At 38.0% G+C, this 18,449-nt stretch overlaps 3 protein-coding genes across 6 annotated transcripts; 2 read left to right on the top strand and 1 right to left on the bottom strand.

Annotated features, from left to right (window-relative positions):
• Nucleotides 1-169: 169 nt before the first annotated feature.
• On the bottom strand, nt 170-2,083 carry LOC133720448 (pentatricopeptide repeat-containing protein At1g09820-like). Its single transcript, XM_062146749.1, has one exon. It carries the CDS (start codon nt 2,059-2,061, stop codon nt 262-264), a length of 1,800 nt encoding a protein of 599 aa, XP_062002733.1. The 5' UTR covers nt 2,062-2,083; the 3' UTR covers nt 170-261.
• Nucleotides 2,084-2,165: 82 nt separating this feature from the next.
• Nucleotides 2,166-9,418, top strand: LOC133720447 (lon protease homolog 1, mitochondrial). Its single transcript, XM_062146748.1, has 20 exons — nt 2,166-2,610; nt 2,700-2,765; nt 2,887-3,078; nt 3,185-3,250; nt 3,484-3,525; nt 3,641-3,763; nt 4,069-4,167; nt 4,375-4,440; nt 4,539-4,625; nt 4,786-4,825; nt 5,248-5,419; nt 5,928-6,052; nt 6,245-6,375; nt 6,460-6,564; nt 6,695-6,808; nt 7,174-7,341; nt 7,416-7,517; nt 7,704-7,994; nt 8,167-8,685; nt 8,882-9,418. The coding sequence occupies exons 1-20, from the start codon at nt 2,311-2,313 to the stop codon at nt 9,065-9,067; spliced, it is 2,994 nt and encodes a 997-aa protein (XP_062002732.1). The 5' UTR covers nt 2,166-2,310; the 3' UTR covers nt 9,068-9,418.
• A 1,346-nt stretch (nt 9,419-10,764) lies between these two features.
• LOC133722324 (uncharacterized) lies at nt 10,765-14,239 on the top strand. 4 transcript variants are annotated; one of them, XM_062149206.1, is made up of 2 exons: nt 10,765-11,667; nt 12,997-13,352. In XM_062149206.1, the coding sequence occupies exons 1-2, from the start codon at nt 11,390-11,392 to the stop codon at nt 13,184-13,186; spliced, it is 468 nt and encodes a 155-aa protein (XP_062005190.1). In that variant the 5' UTR covers nt 10,765-11,389; the 3' UTR covers nt 13,187-13,352. The 4 variants fall into 4 exon arrangements, with proteins under 4 accessions (XP_062005190.1, XP_062005192.1, XP_062005191.1 ...); XM_062149208.1 differs by lacking the exon at nt 12,997-13,352 and adding an exon at nt 14,127-14,239 and having other exon boundaries at nt 10,767-11,667; XM_062149207.1 differs by lacking the exon at nt 12,997-13,352 and adding an exon at nt 13,420-13,963 and having other exon boundaries at nt 10,773-11,667.
• The last annotated feature ends 4,210 nt before the right edge of the window (nt 14,240-18,449 follow it).

The following is an 18,449-nucleotide window of genomic DNA, read 5'->3' as shown; positions in this document are numbered from 1 at the left end:
TAACAAAAGAATGGCTGTAAGAATAGTAAACAAGGCCCCATCTTCTTTCCAACATGAGATTTTCTCAGAGCTGGATAAAGCTTGGAGCCATGGTATGATCAGAGATGCTTATGTGCACAACGCTTCTCCTCCTGTTCTTATTCACCACATGTTGTTGACCACCTTTGGATGTATAAGCAGACATGACATGCCACTATAGAAATGAAACACTGTACTGTACAATAATGAGAATGAAACCAAATTCAGTTTCTCATTTCAATGCTAAGAGCTAGAGATATTATACAGGTGCCAATCTATATCAGGAACAAAACCTTTCTTCATCATTTCCTCTTTTACTATTTTGTAAGTAGTTTGGTTTGGGACCAACCCCTTCTCCAACATTTCATTAAGAAGCCCATTTGCATCTTCAAGCTTGTCCTTCTTAGAATATCCCTTGATCAACGCATTATATGTTGCAGTATTTGGTCGCTTCCCTCCTTTCTCCATCAGTGCCCTCAGATTCAAAGCTGCACTGAGGTTTCCTTCCCTGCAGTATCCATCCATCAAAAAATTGTATGTCAAGTGATTTGGACTCAAACGCTTCTTGAACATCTCATCCAAGAGAGTTCCTGCCTTTCTTGACTTCCCTTCTTTGCACAATCCATCTATTAACGTGTTATATGTTATGCGATCAGCTCTCAAGCCATCAACCTCCATTTCATGTAAAAGCTTCATGGCCATCTCCACGTTTCCCTGTCTGCACAAACCAGCAATCCGGCAGTTGAAGGTCGAAGTGTTTGGGGAAACTCCTCTCTCTAACATTGAATTATACACCTCATATGCTTCCTCCATCATCCCATCCTTGGAGTAAGCATCAATTAGTGTATTGTACGTAATAACACTCGGCTCCAAGCCTTGTCTGCCAATGTCTTCGAATAACTCTCTAGCTCTCTTCATCATCTTCTTCTTACAAAACCCATTAATAAGTGCATTGTACGTAATAACATTTGGCTTCAAACCCAAGCCACGCATTTCCCCCAGCAAATCGCAAGCCTTGTCAAGCTCACCACTGCAGCACAACCCATTAATCAGTGAACACCATGTAAACTCATCTGGTTTCAAATCCTGCTTCGTTATCGCCTCAAAAACTTTGACCGCAGCTGGTACATTCTCATCTTTACCAAAGCCACTAATCAAAATATTGTAAGTACACTTATTCGGCCGAATACTATTTGCCATCATTTCCTTCACAATCGCATCAGCTTTGTACATCTTCCCCAACCCACCCAACTTGCAATACCCATCAATCAAAGTATTATAACTAACCACATTTGGTGATATCCCCCAAGCCTTCATGTCATTAATAATAACATCCTTTGCCTCCTCCAATTTCCCAACTTTACACAACCCCCTAATCACCATATTAAAAGTGTACAAATTGGGCCTAATTCTCCTCCTAATCATCCCCCTGTAAACAAATTCAACATTCCCAATTTCACCTTCCTTCACCAAAGCCCTTAACAAAGGGTTACAAGAAAACACCACCAACTTAAACCCATAATCACCGGCTTTCTGAAATGCTTCAACACCCAAATGGGTCTTCAAATTTTTCGCATATGCCAACACCAACAAGTTAACAATAATGGAATTTGCAGCCAAATGTTTACTACCCAACGAAAGCGAGTTAAAAATTGCAGAATTTGATAGCTTTTCATTGCTTCTAACGAACCCATGTAAAAAAGCTCTAATCTTTGAGTACCTTTTGGCTATTGCTAATGAACCCAAGAGTCTAAAAGTGAGTTCTAGATTATGTGCAGCATTGAATTCCTTCTGGCAACAATGTAAGTACCTGAGTATCAGTACTGGGTCTGCTCCAGAATCCAAAACCTGATGAAAAACTGAGGTAAAGTCCGAGTCTTTGAGATGGGTTCTGAGCTCTGACCACCTCTGCTTTGCTAATAGCTCTGAAACCAGTGGAAGATTCAATTTTTCCGATGTGGGATTTCTGGGTATGCAACTTAAAGAGCAAAGAGTCCTCACAATCTGTTTGCTTCTGTGGAGAATTTGAAGTACGGGATGCATTTTGCGCCACCAAACCTACCCTGGATTAGTGTTATATAGCTCTTTAAAAGCAGCAGGGGCAATTTCGTCAATTGAAAAGGCAAGGGTTTATGAAGGGCTTTAGTCTTCAAAACGAAGGCACCCTTCTGAGTTTCTGAACCCAATTCAAGTTCGCACCGCAATGGCGGTTCTCCTATAACAGAGAAAGACGAGAACTTTCCCCTAAATTCAGATTGTTCATTAGAGTTTCAATTGAATTGGGTACCCATTATGTTGAAGCTTCTCTCTTCTTCCTCCTCGTGCCTACAGGCCGGAGCCCACAGTTTGGGCCCTAAATTGGGCGTCCGGCCCGAAATGACTTCGCCGTTACTCCGAGCTCTGAACTCCCTCACCGGCCGGAATCGGCCCAATATGGCTCGCCGGGCGTTTTTTTGCTCGGATTCAAGCGACGGCTCCGATCAAGTTGTTGAGTTGGAGGCCAAGGCTGGGACTGAGGGTGAGGCTGAGGCTGAGGCTAAGGCTTCTTCAGCTATAGTGTCCACAAACCCTAGACCAGAAGATTATCTAACGGTTGGTGAAAGCTTATTCAATTCAAAGTTTGAAACTTTTTTTTTTTTTTTTGGATTGCTGAATTTACATTTTTTGTTTCTGCTATGAAGGTTTTAGCTTTGCCATTGCCGCATAGACCACTCTTTCCAGGGTTCTACATGCCAATTTATGTGAAGGTAGTATTGAGTAGAGTGAAAATCATGTTTGGCATTCATTTTTGGATCACAATTGGTGTTAGCATTTTGGTTGTAGTTGATGGAATTGAAGTAATTGATTGGTGTTGTGGTGTTTGTGTAGGATCCGAAATTGCTAGCGGCTTTACAGGAAAGCCGGAAACGGCAAGCTCCATATGCTGGAGCTTTTCTGGTGAAGGATGAGCCAGGGACTGATCCAAGTTTGGTATCAGGTTCTGATACAGAGAAAAGCATATATGAATTAAAAGGGAAAGCCTTGTTTAATCGATTGAATGAAGTTGGTACGCTTGCCCAGGTATCAATTTTACCCCAAGATTAATGTGGATCAACCTCTTGACTGCATGAATTTCCTTTCGGTTTTTTTTTTTTTAATACTGTTTTTACTTGTCTTGGTATATCAGATTTCTAGTATCCAAGGCGACCAAGTAGTGCTTATTGGTCATAGGCGACTTCGAATTACAGAGATGGTAAGGGAAAATAATCAGTAAGCATGATTATTGAAATGAATGTCTAGATAAGCCATGTCTAAGCCCTTGTGTATGTCTCATGAGTCATTTGCAGATTCTTAAGTGAGATGGCTGCAATATTTTGCTCTAGTGAACCTTTTACTATTCAATATATGCTCCTAGATACAGATTAGTATAGTAGTACTTTTGAGATGAAGGTTGGTAAACTGAGCCAAGTTATTGCTTCTCTACAGGTTGATGAGGATCCCCTGACTGTAAAAGTTGACCATCTCAAGGCATGATGTCCATATTGTACATCTTTTCAATATCAACTTTAACTTTAGGAAGTTCCACTTATATGACAAATTTTTCTAATCCTTTATTCTGATTGGGCTGTTCCTTACATTACAGAATAAACCATATAACAAGGATGATGATGTCATAAAGGCTACGTCATTTGAGGTTATAGCAACCTTAAGAGATGTTCTGAAGACTAGTTCTCTTTGGAGAGATCATGTTCAAACATACACTCAGGTTCAGTTTGTTTTCCATTATGTTGGAATCTCTTGTGGTCTTTGTTCCATTATCCTTTATTTTCTCCATTGCAGCTTTTTTTGCTTGTAATTTCTGCAAAACTTTGGTGTCCCTTCATCATGGTTTTTCCTATAAATAATGTGATGAAGTAACTGGCATGTGACTCAATATTGTACAACAGTGATTGGATTACTGAGAATTGCTTACATAAATGTCCTAGTGACTTAGTGGGTTAATTCATACTTGGTTTACAAAAATTTTCATGATAGCTTTCTTATTCTTTTTACTCTTTCCAATTTGTGCAGCATATAGGTGACTTTAATTTTCCGAGGTTAGCAGATTTTGGAGCTGCAATATCTGGTGCAAACAAATTGCAGTGCCAGCAAGTGCTTGAAGAGCTAGACGTAAGCATCAGTCAATCTTGCTTAGGGTTTCTGGTATCAGAGAGTTCAATCTTGTTTGCTTTTTTGAAAACGTTCCATCCAAGCACTATATGTTGCGACTTGTGAAAGATGTCCATCTTCAAATCTGTTTTGCCATCTATTGTCTAGCCTTTTTATCAAGCTTCTTATATCCATAATGCTTTTGAACACTACAAATTTTGCTCTCAGGTGTACAAACGTTTAAATCTTACACTAGAATTGGTGAAGAAAGAGATGGAAATCAGCAAGCTTCAGGTATGTCATGCTAATATAACTTTGCTGTGTACTTGTCACCTAGTCTCCATTGTAGTTTTATACTCATTTTCTCACTCTCTTTTATGGTTTGTATGTAGGAAACTATTGCAAAAGCGATTGAAGAGAAGATAAGCCGTGAGCAACGCCGCTACTTGTTGAATGAGCAGCTTAAAGCCATAAAGAAGGTATTTGCTCCACTATCAGATTTAACTTTTATGCCATGCCCTGTCAATACTGCATCTCTGTCAGATAGTTTATATAATGACATGTGGTCGCTGATCTTGCTTCGTTTCTTTTTTTCACCCTTGGGCCGTAGTGGAATCTAATTGGCTTGACATGCTGCAGGAACTGGGATTAGAGACAGATGACAAGACAGCACTTTCTGGTTAGTTACTTTTTGTAATCCTTTTTCACTTGTGTACACTGATACACAGATCTAAATATATATATTTATTTATATGTATATATACTGTTGTTCCACCATTTCCAAACTCACATGTGGGCATGTATTGATTGTGCGTGTGGATATGTTATATAAGTTATTATAATGAGAACCTATGAGCTGTTAAAAATGTTATCATGTCCACTATGCATCCCAAGAATTCATATTGCATGTAAAGCTAAGTCCTGTTAGGATCATGCTTGCAATAACGTGGACAAACATACAGCATGTGCTTTCTTGTCATCAGTTCTAACCTGAGTATGACTTGAGCAATTTTGTGGAAGTCATTGGTTGTTGATTCTAAATATTGATTGTTCATATACATAAAGGTAACTAGTGCATCACTTTTGTATCCTATGGTGCAGCAAAGTTTAGGGAGAGGCTCGAACCAAACAAGGATAAATGTCCACCTCATGTTTTGCAAGTTATAGAAGAAGAGCTTGCAAAACTACAGCTGCTGGAGGCCAGTTCGAGTGAATTTAACGTGACACGTAATTACCTAGATTGGTTGACGTCAATTCCCTGGGGAAATTACAGGTTTTTGCACCACTCAGATTAATAATCTTCTTTTTATTTTATTTTAAGAAAAACAAAATTTAGTTAATCTTGTTGGAGAGGATCTTGTTGATAATATGTTGGTTAGACTAAAGGACCATTTTAAACACTCATCCACTTGTGAATACAATAATGCTTTAGACCATCTCTAGACTTTGCCCGTAGTCTTATATATATGGCTGTGGGAAAATAAACAGGGATTGGCTGAAACTGATCAGATGCAAAGTCTTTTATTACCTTTTTATTTTTTCAAACTTGGCTACAATCAACATGGACTCTATTGTTGGCATATCTGTACCAAGTATTTATTTCTGTAATCTATAATGAGATATAACAGATACTAGCATGAAACACTTTTAAGAAACTATAAGAGGAACATTAAGTGAGTTACTGTTGTTTCAATTTTCATTACAAATGGGCACCCTTATTGATTTTCACCTTTGGCAAATTTCCAATATAATAATATCTCCTATCTCAATTCTGATTGCAGTAATGAGAACTTTGATGTTCTTCGGGCTGAAAAAATTCTTGATGAAGACCATTACGGATTAAACGACGTAAAGGAAAGGATATTGGAATTTATTGCTGTTGGAAAACTCAGAGGAATCTCACAAGGTTGCTATAGTTTTATTCTGCCACTGTTATGGCCTTACCTCCTGCCCTTGATGCATGGTTACCTGTTTTTTAGACACTAATCATAACCCTCATTTTGTATTTATTTATCTCATTTGAAAAAATGCTGCAAAATTGTGCTATTTATCATAAGGAGTAATATTGATTATTGATGTTCTGGTTGTATATTGACAGGAAAAATCATTTGTCTCTCTGGCCCTCCTGGAGTTGGCAAAACCAGCATTGGTCGTTCAATTGCACGTGCATTGAATCGCAATTTCTTTCGATTTTCTGTTGGAGGGTTATCTGATGTCGCTGAAATCAAGGTATTTTAGAATATTCTTACACTATGAACAGGGGTCTATGTGCAGCTACTTCTTCTAACTTTATTTGTACAAAATTGCATCCAGGGACATCGCCGAACCTATATCGGTGCTATGCCAGGAAAGATGGTTCAATGCCTTAAAAATGTTGGAACAGCTAACCCTCTAGTTCTAATTGATGAGATCGACAAGGTAATATATTGCTGGTTCTCTTGCTTCGTTTTGTAATTTTGTAACTGAGTGGCATGATATTCTCTTACAAAGATCATACATGTTTTCAAGTTCCAAAATAAATTGTCCTGAAATTGCTGTTTTGTGGCAGTTGGGAATTGGACATGCTGGTGATCCGGCTAGTGCTTTGTTGGAGCTTCTTGATCCAGAGCAAAATGCTAATTTTCTAGATCATTATCTTGATGTTCCAATCGACCTAACAAAGGTTAGTTTTATTGAATTTAAGGCATCATTTAATCTTCAATTTCACCAGTAATATGGAATGAAAAGGAATCTAATACAGGTCCCAACTCTCAACCCAGTGGGAGTTGTGTATGCTTCACTATGCTATCTCCAACTCTGTACTCTAAATACTTAAACATGACAAATTCATCATAAAGAAGATGGAAGAGCTGATAGTATTTTGGGACATAATTTTCTTGTTGTGATATTTGTGTCTGCAGTAGACTCATTTCATATCTTCACACATTCACTTTTGGAGTTGATGCATTTGAAAGTGTCAATCTAAGTGGTGGCATGGAAATAGGATCAAGAATAGTTTCTCATCATGCTTTGAAAATTTTATTGCAGGTTCTGTTTGTTTGTACAGCAAATGTTGTCGAGAATATACCAGCTCCTCTCTTGGATAGAATGGAGGTCATTTCCATAGCTGGGTATATTACTGATGAGAAAATGCACATTGCTAGAGACTATTTGGAGAAGACGACACGTGAAGCATGCGGCATCGAACCTGAACAGGTACCGGTATCCATATCTGTGTGTCTGGCTGTAACTATTTATTAAATTTGCATACTAAAGTATTATGTATTCAGGTTGAAGTGACCAATGCAGCACTTCTTGCTCTCGTAGAAAATTATTGCCGAGAAGCAGGTGTTCGGAACCTCCAAAAGCACATAGAAAAGATCTACCGTAAGGTTTGTCAAAAATATTTGGATGTAGATTATTTTGAAGTTTTATAAGATGGTGAAGCATGAAAACATATATCAATAACATTCTTAAGGTTTTCCAGTGCTTTTCTTAGGTCCAGGGAGCTACTGCTTGCAAAATGATATATGAACTTATGAATGATATGCTTTAACGTATATTTTATATCCTGGCAGATAGCTTTGCAACTTGTTAGGCAAGGACAGTCAGATGAACCTGTAGATGCTGGCGAAGTACAGTCTCCCGTCAGTAAAACTGATCTCCCAGATGAACCTGCAGTTGTTGCAGATACTGATGAAGCCAAAGTAGAAGATTTTGCTGGCGTTAAACAGACTGCAGATGAATCAGCAGAGGGTAAAGACCATGAACATAATACTGAAACCTCTGTGGGAAGTGTCACTATCCCAGATGAAACTGGAGCTTCTGAAGTTCAGGTTGCAGATACTGGTGAACTTATGCATTCAAAGGTACGTTACTGAGTGTAATCTTATTGGGTAATGTGTGACTCATGAAATGTTGTCCTTTTGGTTTGTATTTTTCCTCGTCATTTGCGATTCAATGTTTCTGGGCCAGATGTTTCTACCTTCTAAAATTATCTGTCTATCCAGAAGGATCTGATCGGTGTTGTTTTATTTGCAGGATACAGAAGAAACTCAGAAAATTCAGGAGGGTGAAGCCAAAAAACCAGTTGAGAAAGTGTTGGTTAATGAATCAAACTTGGGTGACTTTGTTGGCAAACCAGTTTTCCATGCGGATCGCATCTATGAACAGACTCCGGTTGGAGTTGTCATGGGTCTTGCTTGGACTGCCATGGGTGGTTCCACCCTGTATATAGAGACCACTCAGGTCGAGGAAGGAGAGGGAAAAGGAGCGCTTCATGCTACTGGTCAACTTGGAGATGTTATGAAAGAAAGTACCCAAATTGCTCACACTGTGGCCAGAGCAATATTGCTCGAGAAAGAGCCAGAGAACACTTTCTTTGCCGATTCCAAGCTTCATCTCCATGTGCCGGCAGGGGCCACACCAAAGGATGGGCCAAGTGCTGGTTGCACCATGATCACATCCATGCTGTCCGTTGCCATGAAGAAGCCTGTCAAGAAGGATTTAGCAATGACAGGGGAAGTAACACTAACTGGCAGGATCCTTCCAATTGGCGGGGTATGTCATGTTTCCTCTATATTCTCTATTTATGAAAATTTTTCTAGTAATTATTTCAGTTTCCTGGGCCTCATCTATCCAATGAGTTTGATGGAAATGGATGTCTGATATTAACTTCCATATTTGTATATTTGCCGTTTTTTGTACATTCTGAATCTCAAACTCATAGAAAGTTCCTTCTTATGAACAATTTTAGGTTAAGGAGAAGACAATAGCAGCAAGGCGGAGTGGAGTGAAGACCATCATATTCCCTGAAGCCAACAGGAAGGATTTTGATGAGCTTGCCCCTAATGTAAAAGAAGGTCTTGATGTTCACTTTGTAGATGACTACAATCAGATATTCGCTTTGGCTTTCAGTGATGACCAGAATCAAGAAAAATAAGCCAATCCTTCCCCACTAGTCCTCAAGAGAGAACTTAAATTGTCATACATCATTTTGCTGCGACCCCCATGTCAGGACCATGCCGGTATTCATCAGGAGAGTCCCAACTCCGAAAGACTCATTAGAGCTGAAATATATCAGTTGATGGGTGTGATGTACATTTTTTTTAAAAAATTGATTCAGTTACCTTTTTATACTTGTAAAATTGTATCACCCATTTGCCCCATTTTTGTAACATAGCATTGTTCTTCAACAGAACATTGGCTGTCTGAGGCGCAAACAAAATGAGGTAAAACAATTCTTGGAGTAAACCTGCTTATTCATTAATAAATCTCAATAAAGATTGGAGTCTTTTTCAAAAACTGGATATGGATGATCCAAACCACCTCAGATTGGTGGTTGTCTGTGTGTCACTTTGGTTGCATATTACCTTTCTCAAAGACACGTTTCATTTTTCCTTTTTAATCCGACTCGGATGGAATGAGGCTGTGTCATAATCTGAGTGCCATTTGACAAGGCCAATTCCTGCACAAGGAAGATCTTCATCTTATAGTCATCGACTCATTGACGCTTGGATTCAAAAAGCAATGATGGGGTCCTGATTAGATTGAGACCCCTTTCCTTCTTGGAGGGTCAGCCTCATTGGGCAGTTTGGGAGTGGGTCGCTAACCTTAATTATGAGTGTCAACTGTTTTTGGAAGAAAAAAGGAAAGCCTTTCCTTTTTCGGCTGGGTGTCACTTTGAACCAGATTGAGACGCGTTCTTGAGTCCTTTGCCAATAACATATACTGTATATTTTTGTTGTCATAGTGCTGTGGGGGCGGTGGTGATGCTTTCTCTATCTCTCTTTCTCTTTCCAGGACACTATTCAAGACCCAGAGAATCAAGATTTTGGCTTTGCCAATTTCCACCATGACATCCACATGTGTTGGTTTCACATTTGGATCCATATCCCTATCAAGTGTTGATAATCCTAAACAACTTCTATGGTGACAACTATAATTTTGGAGTTCAAAATCGAATAACAATTTTATGTTAGCAATCTTACAAATTTTGTCAAGATTTTAAACATTAATGGCATAGAATTCTCTAATAATTTCTCGCTACAGTGATCTTGAATACCTTAATAAGTACTATTATTGTGCTCTAATGTATCAACGATTTGTACTAAAAGTATCAATGAGCACACGAAGTGTTACACCGAAAGCATTAATGTTTTGGACTAAAAGTAGCTTGACTCTATAGTCTATACCTTGTCTTTTAGAGTAATACTTTGATAACCCAACTATAAACAGTATTCTCAGGTATGAATGATTGGTATTAGATCTTGTATGGTATTATTGCTCACAATCACAAGTACTATGAGCATTAGAATATGAATTCATAAGAATCCTACGTGAGATTTCTCCACGTCCACTGAAGTGATGATCTTACATAAACTAGGCAATATCTTTGACCTATAAACACACAAAACACAATCTCAATCTTCCTTAATTTCCTGTGATGTCATATCACGCGTGCGTGTGATCAATGTAATCAAGAAAAGTGATTTGGATAAGACCTTTAGTATGATTAACCCTCACAAATCATTGCCAATGATCAAAAACCAAAGCTCGAATTTAACCTACTTAAAGGCTTAGTTTGGGATTGATTCCTGGAGTGCTTTTGAGATTGCTTCTGCTTTTGGGACAAGAGCATGGTGTTTGGTAAAATTTTTGAAAGCTGCTTTTGGTTGGAATTGCTTCTCTGTAAAGCTGAAATTGAGAAGCTACAATTTGTAGCTTTTAAAAACTGCTTTGGGAAAACACGGAGGAGCTCTCCACTGTTGTTTAATGAAATTGGACTTCCTGCCAATTCTGTCCTCCTGATCTCTCTTTGCCGTCATTATCATTATCATTCCACATCTCCTCCTTCCTCTTCTTCGGTGCCTGGTTCTCCATCCTCTTCTCTCAGATCGCCTTCTTCTTCAGCTCGTCGCTGTTGACGTCCTTCAATTCCTGGATTCTCGCCGGCCTCGCCTCCTTCCTCTGCGCAGACTTTGGGTCTTCTGGGTTATGCTTCTTCTCTGCAGATAGTTAAAGTCCCTGAATTCGATTCAGATAAAACTCCTAGTCTCCAACCCATGTGGGTCTTCTTCCTCACCAGCTATTAATACCCAATTCCAGTCATTTTTTTCTCTCTATGTTGATTTTCAATCAAAGCTCTCAACTTTGAAACCAGCTATTAGTTCCCAATTGTCCTCATTTTTCTTCTCTGTTGTTTTTCAATCCAAAGTTTCAGTCTTTAAATCAAAGCTCGCAACTTTGAACCAAAACCCACATCATGTCTATTGCTTTGGACAGAAATGGGAATAGTGGGAATGGTATGATCCCACGGTCCGGGAGGTTCATCCATGGGATGCCTTGTATTTCGATCTACGACACAAAAGGGTTTGATCAGGATTGTCGTTTGGAGTTGGAGGAGGACTCTAGTATCTCGAGGTCCTCGTCGGTTGGTAATAACAGTGACGAGTCTAATGGGTCGTCGGAGGGTGAGGTTCAGAGCTCGTTTAAAGGGCCTTTGGACACCATGGACCAGCTTGAGGAGGTTTTGCCTGTCAAGTAAGTTAGTTGGTACTTTGTTCTTAGTTGAGTTTTGATTTAATTTGGATTTTGATTGCTTGGTGTTGTTGGTTTGTTGAATTATTGAATTGCGTTTTGGAATTTGGGTTAAAAATTTGATGCTTTATTGGTTGCTTAGCATGTTAGAGGTGTTTGTTAGATACAGACCTGTTTTAAAAGAGTTACTAGCTTGTGGGTTTTCTTTGTTAGTGATTCCATATTATACAGAAAGCCCCAAATGGGATTTGAAACAAGAAAGAAAAGAAGTACCTATTAGCTAGTATTGGTTGGGGTAATAGTTTAATGCTTGCTTGCTTAGCATATTACTAGTTCTTATTGAATAAAAACTTGACTTCGAGGAATTATTAGCTGGTGTGTTTCTTTGTTCATGATCCAATATGTACTCAAACCCCAAATATTTGTATTGGATATTTAGAATAGAAAGCTCACAACTTCATCAGAAATTTGGATTTGCTTGTTTATGCTTTGTTTAGTCTTCGTGAAACTAGAGGGAATGAGAAGAATTTTCTATGTTTGAGCCTTCTGGATGTGGTTGTTATTGTTGTGTTGTGAGAAGTCCCAAGGGAAGTTGATCAAAGCACATTATTGTTGATCAAAACTTGACTTCGAGGATTTTTTGGTGATATTGTTTCCAGCTATACATATCAAATGTTTGTCGAATTGCCTAGCTTAGCATGCATGAACTTCCCCAGTCTGGTTTCTTTCTCTTTGTATTTTAATTTGATTCCTTTTCTGAACTATGAAATCGTCTGCTTTGGTTGTGAAGATTATTCCCAGCATTTTCAATTGATTGGAGCCATTACTTTCTTATTGTTCCTCTGATCGAGTTCTTGAATCAATATGTATTTATATTCTCTGCACTATTTGCTTGGATATATTGTGGTTTTCTGCTTCCTTGTGCTGACACATGCACAAAACTCACACACAAAAAACATGAATATTGGAATACATATTTTGTTTTTGTACAATAATGATGAATGTACTCTGTATTGTATTCTATTAGAAAGAGGGCATATGTTATTTGGTTATTTGGTTTGGCATCTTTCAAGCTCTTATGTCGTAATTCAATTGGTTAGTTCTAAGGTTGCCTTTTCCCAATCTATTCTCAGCGTCCTTATTTCATCCTCTTTAGATGCTATGGTATTTTTCAGTGTCCTATTTTCCTGAATCATGCCTTGTAATTTTTCATCAAGTTCAAACTGAAGGGCAGCAACCTCTTCCTGTAAAGATTGGTTTAGTTTGTGAACAGGTCTAATCATTACACTAGTTTGGTTTGGCATAAATTATTTTGAAGCTTGACTGTCACAGTTTGTGTGCTTGTATGTGTCAGAGTATGACCAAGTTGAGGAAGCTAAACCGAACTATGGCTCATCGCCTGTCCATGCTGACGACACAGGTGTCGCAGTTGGTGAAGATCGAACGCATTGAAACCACGGTTGCCAAGATCGACCAGTTTGCACCTTCTAAACAAGATAAGAGCAAGCGCTCCGAGATTTGACATATTTGGGACTTTATACTCATTACTTTACGAGAGTAGGAATTTGATTTCTTGTGATCATTCTCATAGCATTCTCTGGTTTTTTTAATTCGAAAAACTTATTTCCAAATGTAGTGGTGTGATCTAAATATTTAAATAATAGTCCAACGTCCGAGTTCTCGTGTCATGTACTTGTGTTTTCTCAATGAGATTAGTGATGTCTCAATAGTTGTTTTTTTTTTCCCTTTCCGTAGAGGTGATGAACCGACCGGTCATAAAGAAATATTCAATCATGCACATTCTTCACTCAGGGGTGTTATTGAGCGCACTTTTGGAGTATGGAAAAAAAAAAAGGAGTATTTTACGTGATATGCCACATTTTCCGTATGAAAAACAAGTGAAGATAGTTATTGCTACTATGGCTCTTCATAATTACATAAGAAGATATGCTCAACGAGATATTGATTTTGATGAAAGTGGAAATTATTCAAGTGAAGAGATGGAGGATAATGAACATGATGGAGATGGTCCAGGAAGACAAGAAATAGAAGTGTTAAGAAATGCAATTGCACAAAGTCTAATGAATGCATCTACTTAGCATTTAGTTGCAAATTTCAAGTGATTTTAATATATTTTGTGTAATGGTTTCCGTTGAACTATGGTCGGAAAATTAATCCAAATATTCTAGATGAGATTTTGTGTAATAGTAAAACATAATATGCATATTGAAGGGTTTAAAGTAAATATTTTATTCGGTCCAACCAAGGTTTCAAGAATAATACATGAGAATTTTTTTTATTTGGTATGGTTACATAATCAAAAAATAAAATTATGTATTTTAGTAGCATATCTTAGCATGTATGACCATTTTGGTAATTATACCCAGCCAAAGCACTTTTGCTTTGCAACTTACCAAACACCTAGAAATTGCTTTTGGATCTCACAGCACTTTTAAAAACAGTTTACCAAACACCTCAGCTGCTTCTCCTCACAGCAAGTTCGGAAGTGCTTCCTCTCACAGCAAGTTCGGAAGTGCTTCCCCTCACAGCACAGCAATCCCAAACTAAGCCTTAGTAAAGGAAACCCCTTTGATTCCCAAGACTGGAAAAAACTTCAAGCCTGCAAGAAAAGCTAAAACCCAGAAGGACCCCATTAAGATATCATGCGTGAACCTTCAGGATTAAGCAGTTGGCACAGATAAAACAAGGGAGAAGATCAGAGACCGGGTCCATGATGGGTCATTTTTCCACCAAGAACATGAAAAAGAGAGAAGAATGTTACTGGTTTTTCCGAGTCTCACAGATCGAACTGGACCCTCAAAACCAGTTGAATCTTAAACGATCACTCTCAGAACTTGTGGTTGCTCTTATTGTAATCTAAAAGTTGTGAGATTAACATCACGTGCGCTATTAGTCAAAAGTGGGTTTTATAGTTTTATATCTACAAATCGATGAAAATAGCCCCTATGACATTCAAGCCAAGTGACTTCATATTTTTCTAGCTTTCACTTGAATATGGAAATAGTAGGCGCCTAACTATCATACTCGATAATGGAATTATATATTCAAGCAGCAGCCAACCAGGTGATCCAAACTTGTGGCCCTTTTAACAAGGATCCAATCTAATCCATATATATCAGATATGTCACCATCGAATCCACAACATGCAATGGTACAACTTTAATTTTTCTTCTTAAAGTTATTGTCGTCATCATTCTTACAATTATGCCCGCTTACTTGACTCGAGCAGATGCTCGGATCTATCAAGAGATTTCGAAATAATGAAAAACTTTACGATACATGCAGGACTTGTTGGTAAAGCTCATTAAATGAATATGAAATACTCTTTTTTAGATTACATATAGATTAGGGGTTGTGTATGGTAGTGAGATGTTTATCATACACTTATTTTATATCTAATTAAACAAAAATTACAATTTAGTTGAACTAAATTTATGATATTTACAACAAAGTTACCACATTCATTTAAACTGTTTACATATAATTGAACCAAGTTACTACATTGATAACAATTTATTCATAAACTTGTAAAAATGTCGTAGGTGGAGTAATTACCTCTAACAGAACTAAAATTACACAAACAATGACTCTACTTACTAGAATGACAACAAATTTGTTCTCATACTTGTAAATGTGTGTATGACATGTATGTATCGTAAAATTTCTCATAGATCGATTAGAAGTTGTTGTTGAAGCTCATTAAGTGAATATAAAATACCCTAGGATTACATGTAGATTACTAAAGCGACGTAAACATGTTTATCGCTAAATAATGTAAGGTGTAAAAGTAAACATAAACACAGAAAGATCGAGATATCACCATATTCCCACAAAAACCTTTGCTAAATCTTGTCAATTATTCCTTTGCAAGAATTCCTTAATAGAAGCGGGTTGTAGTATAATATATACCATAAAGAAATATTAACAATCATGAAAGGTGTTCAACGTTTGAATTGATCCTCTCCCTCTCGATCAATAAAAAAGAAAACTGTACATACAATTAGCAGTCACGTTTTACACCTCATTCACCTAATTAGGCATAAGTAGTGAAGCTATAATCTTAGAGCAGCCACCAACTTTAATTGATTACATGAACTTTGATGATGTACCAATCACCAAAGTTTTGATTAGAACATGCATCAACCATAAGTGGATATAGAAAAAGCAGCCCAGTTTTTTCATTTCAAGACTTATATTCTTTTATGCCTACATCACTCATCACTTAACTTCTCTAGTCAACTTGCCATTTGTTATCATTATAAAGTGTTTTTCTTTATTTTTATTGTTAAAATCCCCTTATTGATGTGGGATAAAACTTAATGCTCCTTGTGTTAATCACCCACTAATACGAAATCATCTTCTTACGTCTCTTGAGCTTACATATTGGAGCATTAAGATAAAGCAGCCTTGTATTATTATATGACTCACGCTCATCAAATCTCATAGAGTTGCCTTCACTAATCGATCACATGCCACAATTCTTCTGAAAACAATGATTATAATTGCGCACACAATAAAAATCAACAATCGTCGACCATGTCCCAATGAAAGAAAGAATTTCATAGAACCATTGCAACTGACATTCTTATGTGAGGCTAAATTGTACCCATAATTGGAAAAGGGGATTAGTCTATGGCTCTAAGCATAAAAAGATACTGTGTAAATTAATTAAAGTATTAAACGATTGTTGAGTTCTACTTGAGTTGGTACGAATTCGAAATAGAATGACTCAGCCGATACGCGTTATCATAATACAAGTTACCACATTGTGTATATTGAGTTAAAATTCAGCTCATTCAACACGATATCTTAGAAGCTTAACTCGAATCAAAGATATGAGCATGATAGAAATAAATTTGTATCAACACCTTATCATTTTTCTTTCTCACACAAGATGTGGCATCCAACACTAATGCACAAGTTATTGATGAGGTCATCTCCAATGCTCTTAATCCCAATTCCAAAAACTCAAAATAGGTTAGATAATCACATAATTTCAATCAAATATGATGTGCTAGATGCCAAAACAAGGTGATGTGAAAATGATCTAAGTAAGAAGGTGCTCCAAACATCGGATTCTTATCCAAACTATTAGGTTATGTTTGTTTCACCGGACTGTCATACCTCTCCTTAATTTCTATAAGAGTCCTGGACTCCTCAAGCCTGGATTATGCTATGTTATTCCCTAACCCATGTTTGGTCAGTTAGGACTAAAACTAGAGCCAACACCATTGACATGAAGACCCGAGAGGCTCCAAACGGCAGCTGATTGGAACTCTGCCATCAGGCCACCTCCGGCAGGCGCAGCAGCTGGGTTTGATCCATCTCGTCATCGCCGACGTTTCTCTTTCCTCGGCTGGTCTGGTTGCTGGTTGTGGAGAGAGAATCGGACCTCGAAAATCTTGGGTTCTCCTGCAGTTTCTGTACAAATTCCGGCTGCTCCGGCAATGTTTTGAGGTGCATAAGATATGAAAGTTGATCTGCTCTTCGTGTTCTACATGCTAGTATACATGGTTTTTGAATTTGATAAAATTTTGGAAGACTTGATTTCTGGGTATTCGGCCACCGTTGCTATAACCTTCTGTGGCAGTGATTCTAGGTTCAATTGGGGATAGAAAATGAGGTTGGGGACCTCGGCAGAGACCTCCTGGACAAACCCAGGTGGGCCGACGAAGTCGAGGAGGTAGAGGTCGCTGATGTCAGAAAGAGGGAGGCTTTGGGTCGCGACGGGGCAGTAGAAGGTGAGAAGGAGAGCTTCCATAATCCCATGGTTTTTGGGGGGTTTATGGTAGAAGGTGTTTATGAGAATTTGGGACTCTAGAGTCTCATTTAAAATAGTCCTTGAAGTTGCCAAACATGGGATTAGTGTAACACAAGCTAATAAGGATATCCAATCCAATCCAATCCCATGAAACAAACATAGCCTTATTTCCTTTTATGGAAGTGTTGACTTTTATAGACATTTTGGAATCCCAAAAAATCCTAATTTGCAACAAATTTTACAACTAATACCATACTTTTCCCTAACAAACCAATTAATACAAATTCAATGGAACAAACAATGTCAATAAGAATTCCTAAAGGAAAATTTATAGGGAAAGCTTTGGCTCAAATGAACTCAATTAAAGCTTTGGCTCTAACAATTTATAGGACTATTTTCTTTTTAATAAAATCATATCGATTTGTCATTTAACTGAAATCAAAATGGCTGTTACATACCCTCCTTCTGTCATTTATGGACATATAAAAAGTTGTGGTGGTACCGCACACCGGTACATAGAAATAGGTCAACTCATTGAACACTCCACACTCACTTATTAAAAGCAAGCCTATAAACTATGGATCACTATGATATAGTAGATAGGCAAAGTAAAAAAAAAAAAACTTAAATAAAATTTAGCCCTAAAAGACTTGCCCACTCCCTATGAAGCCTAACGGCCTTATCCTAGCCCCAAAAAGAGCAAGCCAACCCAATAGCCCTAGGCAAGCTTGACTGCAACATTGATTCGACGCTGTCAAGACCACATCGAGGGCAATCGTGCAATTCTTGAGAGTGCCGACGTCCTCCACCTCCACCATAGAGCTGACTCCCAGCAGGGCCACCCAAACCCTGAAACCCATCACCAAATCTTATCGGAATTAGATTGACAAGGGGAGTCTCGTTTTGGGGTTGATCATTCTTGTTCCATCCTTCACCGGAAAATGCAGAGATGTTCCCTATATCAGATATAGCTGTACAACAGATGACCACAGAATTCCTCTGT

The sequence above is a fragment of the Rosa rugosa genome, chromosome 7 (assembly GCF_958449725.1).
Source record: "Rosa rugosa chromosome 7, drRosRugo1.1, whole genome shotgun sequence".
Classification (NCBI taxonomy): Eukaryota; Viridiplantae; Streptophyta; class Magnoliopsida; order Rosales; family Rosaceae; genus Rosa; species Rosa rugosa.
Note: the sequence above shows the minus strand (reverse complement) of the source record. Positions and strands in the feature narration are given on the sequence as shown.